Source organism: Notothenia coriiceps, unplaced genomic scaffold (assembly GCF_000735185.1).
Source record: "Notothenia coriiceps isolate Sejong01 unplaced genomic scaffold, NC01 NC01_scaffold00024668, whole genome shotgun sequence".
NCBI classification, from domain to species: Eukaryota; Metazoa; Chordata; class Actinopteri; order Perciformes; family Nototheniidae; genus Notothenia; species Notothenia coriiceps.
This window is the reverse complement of record NW_011357369.1, coordinates 256,292-265,144: the sequence shown is the minus strand read 5'-3', so window position 1 is coordinate 265,144 and position 8,853 is coordinate 256,292. Positions and strand designations below refer to the sequence as shown.

The 8,853-nt window shown below is 40.1% G+C and overlaps 1 protein-coding gene across 1 annotated transcript in view; it reads right to left on the bottom strand.

Annotated features, from left to right (window-relative positions):
- Positions 1–7,062: 7,062 nt before the first annotated feature.
- LOC104955666 (ephrin type-A receptor 7-like) overlaps positions 7,063–8,853 on the bottom strand; it is a 12,932-nt gene continuing 11,141 nt past the window's right edge. The window contains exon 4 of the mRNA XM_010783050.1: positions 7,063–7,118. Within this exon, the coding sequence (XP_010781352.1) occupies positions 7,063–7,118 (56 nt within the window). The remainder of the gene's footprint in view (positions 7,119–8,853) is intronic.

The following is an 8,853-nucleotide window of genomic DNA, read 5'->3' as shown; positions in this document are numbered from 1 at the left end:
TTTTGCGTCATTTATATCTTCTTTCTGTGCCCTTCTTTTTTGTTTTTTTGTGAACTATACGCACAAGGTCCACACTAAGGTTACACCCCTACCCGTGTATCTCACCCTTTACCAGTTTTAACAAAGACACACACACAAAACCTCACGGTCCACCTTAGTGTATCCCCCCCCCCGGTATCCCCCACCTTGTGTATCTATCATCCCACACAACCCACACACACCACACCCACACACACACAACACACACACACACACACCATCACACACACAACACACACACACACACACACACACACGACACACACCACACACACCACACACACACCCACAACACAAACCAAAATAGACTAGCACCAAATGATAAGGGGAAAAGAATATACCGCCAGTAAAAACTGTTCCTTGTGGTAACCACAGGTTTCAGCTGATTTAAGTAGGTTTTTCGTTCCTTTCACCTAGTCGTTAAATATACAAAGTTTCAGATGACACTTCTATAGTATTCGCGCATTACGTTAGTTACATTTTGGTTTTCAATACTGCGTACTTTCACTTCATTAGCCAGTCTAACTGGCTTTCTGTTGTCCCCAGTAGTCTGATACAATATTTACAGTTTGAAATGGTGTTAAATGAAATGTGGTGAAGATTAATGGGTTTTTTCTGTTAATGTAATAGCAGTTAAAACAGGACCGGTCAAATTTGACCGGTCAAAATGTGGAACTAAGACAATAGGAGGGTTAAAGGTCACCTATCATGCTATGTTTAGGCAATAGCATAAGTCTCAGATATATACAAATATATAACAAACATGTCTATGAAGTGTTTTGCTCAAAATACCAAACAGATCACCCATTCTAGCCATGCCTCATATCCCTCTATATCACTTCCTGTTTCAAAAGTGCTGATTTTGGGTATTGTAGAAAAGGCCCCAAAGTTATAGTTACTGATATATATATTAGGGCTGTCAAACGATTACAATTTTTAATCAGATTAATCACAGCTTAAAAATGAATTAATCATGATTAATCACCATTCGAACTATGTCCAAAATATGCCATTTCTTTATTTGTATTGTTGTGGGAATGGAAAGATAAATGAAAGAAGGCGGATATATCCATTTAACATACAGTTTGTATGTTTAATATAACATTGTTCTGTGTGTCAAAACGAAAGACAGCCCACACACCTATCATCAATCATCAAACCTTGGGTTATTTTCTATCAACACGTAATGTTGTATCGATGTATATAGAGATGTACTACAGCAAAAGTATTCTCCGTCAGGATTTCCTTCAACAACACCACGCCGTTATCGTGATTCTGGTTGGCCAGAAGACATTATCAAAGATGTTCTACTGAGAAGACGATCACTACGTGACAAAAGTTTTCAAAACTGTTTCTAGTCTTCGGTATTTCCAGACAAGTGACTANTCTAAGTACTTCTAAAAAAAGTCGAGTGTGAAAAGCTGGACACTCAGCGACCGCCCTCTCAGCTACAGAGCGTTAGCGATAGCGGTTGCTTCCGTGAACATAGCCCCAAATAAAAATAATAATAATACATTTATTTTGGGGGGCGCCTTTCATAACACCAAGGACACCTTACAGGGCATAGGGGCAATATAGGGAACAATTAAAACAGTGGATTTAGTGAAGTATCAGCCGGGGTAAGACAAGACAAACAACAGGAAATNGTGTGCCTTGGCAGTCTCAGAAGTAACAGACAGAGAATCAGCACTTTTGAAACAGGGCTGAAACAGAGGGGATTATGGGATGCTGCAATGATCTGTTTGGTGTTTCGAGCCAAACACTTCAGAGACATGTTTGGTTTTTATCTGAGACCTATAATATATTGATGAAAGACAGTATGATAGGGGACCTTTAAAGTCTTCTTTAAATTATTATGTTACATTTTATTTTCAATCCATGCAGATAAGCATCAACAACTGTCCAAATACACCTGTGTCCATTTTTCACAAGATAATGTTCTGTGTTTGTTCATCCTGGAGAGTGACATTTAATTAGCTTAATCTCTATCCGTGGAAGTTGGGTTGATTTATTCTTTTTCATATGAGAAGTTGACAGGAAGTTGTGTGTTAAATGTTTTGTGACGATCTGTTGCTTTTAGTTTTGGATGGCTATAGTAGCAGCTTTTAATGTATGTGTGATTGATGCCGTGTCCTTGTGATGAATGTGGTTTTATTGCTTGACTTTAATTAGACTTTTTATCTTATCTTTTTTACCTCTGTAAAGCGTCTTTGAGCACCTGATAAAGCACCTGATAAATCAAATGTATTATTATTATTATTATATATACATTTAGATTATTATTTTTATTTAGAATAAGTATAAAAAGCTCAGGTTTCAGTTACAGCATTTTGTTGAGATTTGGTTTTTATGCACGACTGGAATTTGCAAAAATATTGATCTGTAGAACTTTATCATGACCTTGGGCCGGTTTATCTAAATGTATACAGGTGTGTGTGATCGTGTGTGTGATCGTGTGTGTGATCGTTTGTGTGTGTCCACCCTGCTGTACCATACAGGAATGCATCCTAATGTGTTACCACGGTAACACATCTCAGGCTGACAAAAGTCATCTGTCACTGTTGCCTATGGTTGATGAAACGTGTGTGTGTGTGTGTGTGTGTGTGTGTGTGTGTGTGTGTGTGTGTGTGTGTGTGTGTGTGTGTGTGTGTGTGTGTGTGTGTGTGTGTGTGTGTGTGTTCGGGATGTGGGGGGGTTTCATGCTTCTCAAGTGTGTGCAATATTGATCGTCCATGTAATGAGTTTTTAGTGCCCCCTCCTCCACAGTTTGAGTGAGAGGCTCGCTGATTCTGTGTGTGTGTGTGTGTGTGTGTGTGTGTGTGTGTGTGTGTGTGTGTGTGTGTGTGTGTGTGTGTGTGTGTGTGTGTGTGTGTGTGTGTGTGTGTGTGTCCTCACTGCTAGAAAAAGAATTACTGTGGAGGACAAAATCAAACAGACATCAAACAGCCAAGTCAAGTACTGTAGGAGAGGGGTCCCAGGCATAGTTTAGTAGTTTAGAGTAGGAAAGTGTGAGAGTGTTTGTCTAACTGTCTGTATGTATTTGCATGAATGTGTGATGATGTTGGACAGGCAATAGCGAAGACAGACAGAATCAAGGTGAGAGAGAGAGGGGCTTGACATGCAACAAAAGCTTGAAGCATCCCAGCGGAGCTGCTGTTCTGTTGCTGTGCTCTAAATCATCGGTTACCAACCTTTTAATAAAGACGTTACCGCCCCCCTGCCCTGTCACATGAAGTACCCCGACTTTAACACCAGTGTCAGGTTCAAAATGTGTTCATTTTCATTTAACAATAACTAGATATTTTTCACAATATTTCCTACTATTGTTACAATATTTTAAGCTAGATGTTTAGATATTTCAACAAATGAATACATGGCTAACTTTTTATTTGTATGTTCATTATTTCTTAGCTTAATATTTAGACTTTTCTGTTACTTACTAACTATTTGTTCACAAATTGCAGCTGACTGAATATATGGATATTGTTAAATTGTAAAATTAATGATATGTTTTTTTCTAATCAAAATGTTAATCTTATTTTAATAGTATCTTATCTAGTTACTAGTTACTTTCCAGTTAATGTTCATCAGCAAATTAATTATGATATCAATACATCAATGAGACTTTATTGATGCCCAGGATAAATTCACAAGCTACAGCAATAACATCAAACATATAATTACATGTAAATCAACCACAAATGTAAAAGTTGCAATTGACTAACTTTTGAAGTAAATTCCACACAGTCACAATGTCGGGGTTTAAGTTCTGACTCTTTTCTACTTGTTTTCCGTAATTGATGTGACTGGCCCCTGCCTCCCTTTAAATTAATGTCATCCTCCACACTCCACCATTAAGAAGAGCTTTGATTTGAGAAAGAAAAAACCAACCCAGGTCCTTAACACATATTTTTACATCACAAATATTAATCAAAAGCTGCTGGATGCAGAGATAAAGCAAAAACAAAATGCGTATGTGACTTATGCCATATGTAGATAGGCTTTTACATGAGGAACAGTTTCTATATCTAGTCTAGAAGACTCTCGATAATATTAGGCTATGGTTTTTCATATTTTATTCGTCTTTTTGTCGTCTGATTCTTTTCTGTTTTTATTTTGCTTCGCTCCTCCGTTGGGTCTCTATCTCTTTTTCTCTCCATATGGAGGTGACAGATGTCCCCTCAGTTGTCAGGGAGACAGATTCACACCCACATATTTACGAGCACACACACACACACACACACACACACACACACACACACACACACACACACACACACACACACACACACACACACACACACACACAGCAGCCAAAATATACTGACATTATTATACACCCCTACAGAGAAATCCCTTACAAGTATACAATATAAACCACACACACACACACACACACACACACACACACACACACACACACACACACACACACACACACACACACACACACACACACACACAAGCTTCTTCCCACAGTCTGTCTGTCTGTCAGTCTGGCTTCTGTTTCATCCCACTATGATCTTGTGTGATCTTGGGATGGCAGTGATTCGCTTGTCTGGCCCACGGTGCTGTGTACAAATGCCTGCTGCTACCTCTGTTTAATTACAACTGTCAGACATCCCTCTTTGCACAGTCATGTGGAAATCTCACATTTAGAATTGTAGTATGATCTTTGATATGATGGATCTCTGATTAAGGTGTCCAGTCGTTCTAGATACGTACTGACTCTGTCTTTCTGTGGCCCTGCCTGCAGCCTGCCCATCATACATTAACTGTGAAATGGAGAAGAAAAAACAATGTCTGAAAAAAGGTTAGAATGTCTTCAGGTCATTTTTAAAGAAGGAGCATCATCTTTTAAGGATGAAAGGATGGATACTTATCTGTCCATTAAATATGAAGCTACAGCAAAAAAGACTGTTAGGCTATTTTTACGTAAAGAAAAGGAAGGAAACGGTAAATCTGGCTCATGGCCAAGAAATAGCCTGGCACTCAACCCCCTGCAAACAACAATTTGTTTTTACACTTCAGCTTTTTGTACAGATTAAGCAAACAAGATTTAACATTTAAACTATGTGAATATTGGGATTGTGCTATCTTTGGACAGAGCAAGGCGTTTCAAACTTTATGCAAATATAAGCAAAATTAACCATCTTTAAACTTTTCAATTTTGATTGCTATTTTATTTATTTCCCTGTTTGACCAGTGTTTCTGACATGTTAACTTAGTGAGCGACATTGGTGTGGTTTGATAAGAAACAGGCGATAAAAGAAGGACAAGACATGGTGCCAAGGCAGGAAAATATTCTGGTATTTGGAACATTACAAGCCTGTTCTGTAAAATCAATTGAAGCATGCCTAATCAAACCCACTCTCTCTCTCTTACACACACACACACACACACACACACACACACACACACACACACACACACACACACACACACACACACACACACACACACACACACACACACACACACACACACACACACACACACACGCAAACATATGGGAAAGAAAATGGTTTCGGTGACATTTCTCCAGTACAAATGTCACCTGCAGTGGGGGTCAGCCCCCTGCTGGAAATGGCATTTGCACACAGTCTCACACACACATACACTCATGCACACAGGCTTGCATGCTCACACATTTATAGGATTATAGTGTACAATGAAGGATGTCAAGGAAGCTGCAAAGCCCCTGGTAGAAGTGTGTACGAGACATTCCTCTGAATACATGAGCATGTCCGCGGGTGTGATGGGGGGGTTAGTGTTCTCCCCCATGTTAATATGGCAGAAAACAGATTGAGACATCACATTTCAAGCCAGGGGAAATCAACCTGCACAGGTCAGATGTACTGCTGTGTGTGTATGTTAGAGAGAGAGAAAGAGAGAGAGAGGGGGATAGGGATGTCGAATCAAATCGGTTCCCTCAGTGGACCTCTTTGACTGGCGTCTGTATCTCAAACTACCCTCTGTTATTTCTATACGCCGTGTTTCTCTACATGTGTTGTTGGTAAGCTCCGTTTCACTTTAATCAAATCAGCCAGCTGGGAGCCCTCCATTCAGACCCCTGACTGCTGGGGAGATTCGCATCAGTCGAGGAAATTAGGCTGTATACTGTATTATCACTTAGAAAACCAGTGGCAGAGTTGCACATAAATATAGCAGAAACTGCCAAGGACACATTTTTAAAGCTGCCTGATGATTAATAAACGTAAAACAAAATACTAAGGATGTCAAGTAATTCCATAAAATTGATCTACATTGGTAATTAAATAAGCATCTTGTGTCGTTTAGCAGCAGTTGATATATGGACTAATGCTTGTATGGCTGCTAAATTATGGAGGTATAATTCTTCCTCCATGCTCACACTGCAGGCACAGAAACTTTACAGAAAACACTTTATGGCTCGAATGATGGCAATGTCAGTCAGTCGGTACTGTAGGTCCACCACTGTGGTCCAGCCTGAATCATAACATCCAATACCTCAACAACTATTGGATGAATTATCATTTGGTACTGGCATTCACGTTAGCCATTGAATTGGATAAATTGTAGCAACTTTGGTGATCCTTTTTTCATCTGGCATCATCATCATCAAATGTGACTCATGCTTTATGACTAAATACCTAGGTGGTTGTAGGCAATGCATTTGTATTCCCTAAAAGAGGTAAGGCTGTTGATTTCTCAGTCCGCTTGATTGAAATATTGGAGTATTGGATGCATTGAATTTTAAAAAGAGACATTTGTGTGTTATTTTGTAAAACCTTCTTAAATTGCAGGCTTTTTTCTGTATTTTATGTTTGGTGCTAATAATTAAATATAACCATGCAATTGAAACTATAATGGTAAACGTTGTAACTATAACCTGCTACACATTTACTTGTTTTGATCAGGTTTTGATCAACATAGTAACGCGCTAAAAGAATGGTGATCATAATAAACATTACACCTGCTGAACATCTGCATGTGAACCGTTGTGCTGGTGGGCATGTCAGCATGCTGCAGTCAGCATTTAGTTCAAAGCTCTGCAGAGAACTGCCTCAGAGCCGCTAGCATGCCTGTCTTGAACCAGGCTGGATCACAAACACATAAGCCATGTGAACGTTGACCCGGTTTATTACATATTCTTCTTTAAGTAGCCTGCTGCACTTCATCCACAGTTTGGTATCACAAGTGATCTAGATACAGGATGAGAAATGTTATAAAAAATGCTCTGTAGTTAATACGAGGAGCTCTCTCTTCTCTTGTTTCTCCTTCCCGCTGATACCTTTCTTAATTTCATCTTTCTTATCTATGGATACATCTCTTTCCTTACCAGCCCTTTATCCCCACCCTCTCTGCTTTTTTCCATATCTGAATGACAATAAAGGACTGTAGGAGGTTTTTTTCCATCTCTTTCATCTCTGCAGCCAATTTCTCAATTACTCACAGATTGCGACTTGACCTTGGGGGAAAATGATACCATGACAGCTAATCAATTTTTAATAGCAGCTACGATCCCTCTCAGGCCACAAGCTGTGTGCGGCTGTGTCATGAGTGAACATCTGCGAGGGCATTTTCCACGGACATTTGTTTGTCTTCATGCCTTTCTGGGTGTCTTGTATCTAAATGAGTGAGTGAGTCCGTTAAGGGAATCCAGTCGCCACTTTGTTCCACCTTGTAGCTGAAATATTAATGCTGTCACTGTTGGCAGGGCTGGAGCATGATACACACACACACACACACACACACACACACACACACACTTCACTCCCTCTGCTCTGAGTTCACAGCAGTCATGCTAGCAGACAGCAGGACTGATGGATGAGGGGATCTCTGCCGTTGTTCAGGATTGTGACGTCAGGAAACGTTAAGAGCTCCCGTTTGTTCAGAGAATAAAACAAACCTAGTGTTCATCTGTGACGCCATAAAAGCATCATTTAGAGACGTTTGCTGTGTCTCAGTTTGAATACTTTCTTTAGTACACTGCTGTGTCCAACACTGTGTACAAGTCTGTGGATTTCAACCATATAGTGTAGTGCTGTTAGCATGCTAGCTTATACATGTTTTCTTGTATTGTAGCAAAACAATACAGACTAAAAGTAATTTATGTTCTACTAGAACGTCTCTGAACGTCTTACATACTCCAGTCTGTAGCCACAACTGGCATTTATAACTTTTGTTAATGTACTAAAATCCTGGTCCACTCATTCGTCACATCCCGGATTGATTACTGCAATGCACTTCTGAGTGGCCTTCCCATCAAGCTCCTCAATAGACTGCAAATAATCCAGAACTCTGCTGCCCGGGTCATCCCCCGCACCAACTCATCTGACCACATCACCCCATTCTCACTCAGCTACACTGGCTTCCTGTACGCTACCGTATTGACTACAAAAACATTCTACTCATATATAAAGCTCTCCACGACCTTGCCCCCATCTACATCACCGACCTCCTTCAGGAGTACACCCCCTCCCGCACCCTCCGCTCTTCGTCCGTAGGACTTCTCACCGTCCCAAGCTATCGCCTCAAAACCATGGGTGCTCGAGCTTTCAGCTGCTCGGCTCCCAGACTCTGGAACTCCCTGTCACTACACATCCGACAGTCTGATTCCATAACAACATTCAAAACCCAACTCAAAACCCACCTGTTCAAACTGGCATTTTCTTTATAATCTGTACCCAGTGTCCTTTTGTGTCCTTCTGTAGTCCATTTCCTGTTGTTTGTCTTGTCTTACCCCGGCTGACACTTCACTAAATCCACTGTTTTAATTTTAAGGTAAAATTGTAAAAAATGTGTAAATGTTAATTGTAAATTTGTAACCCT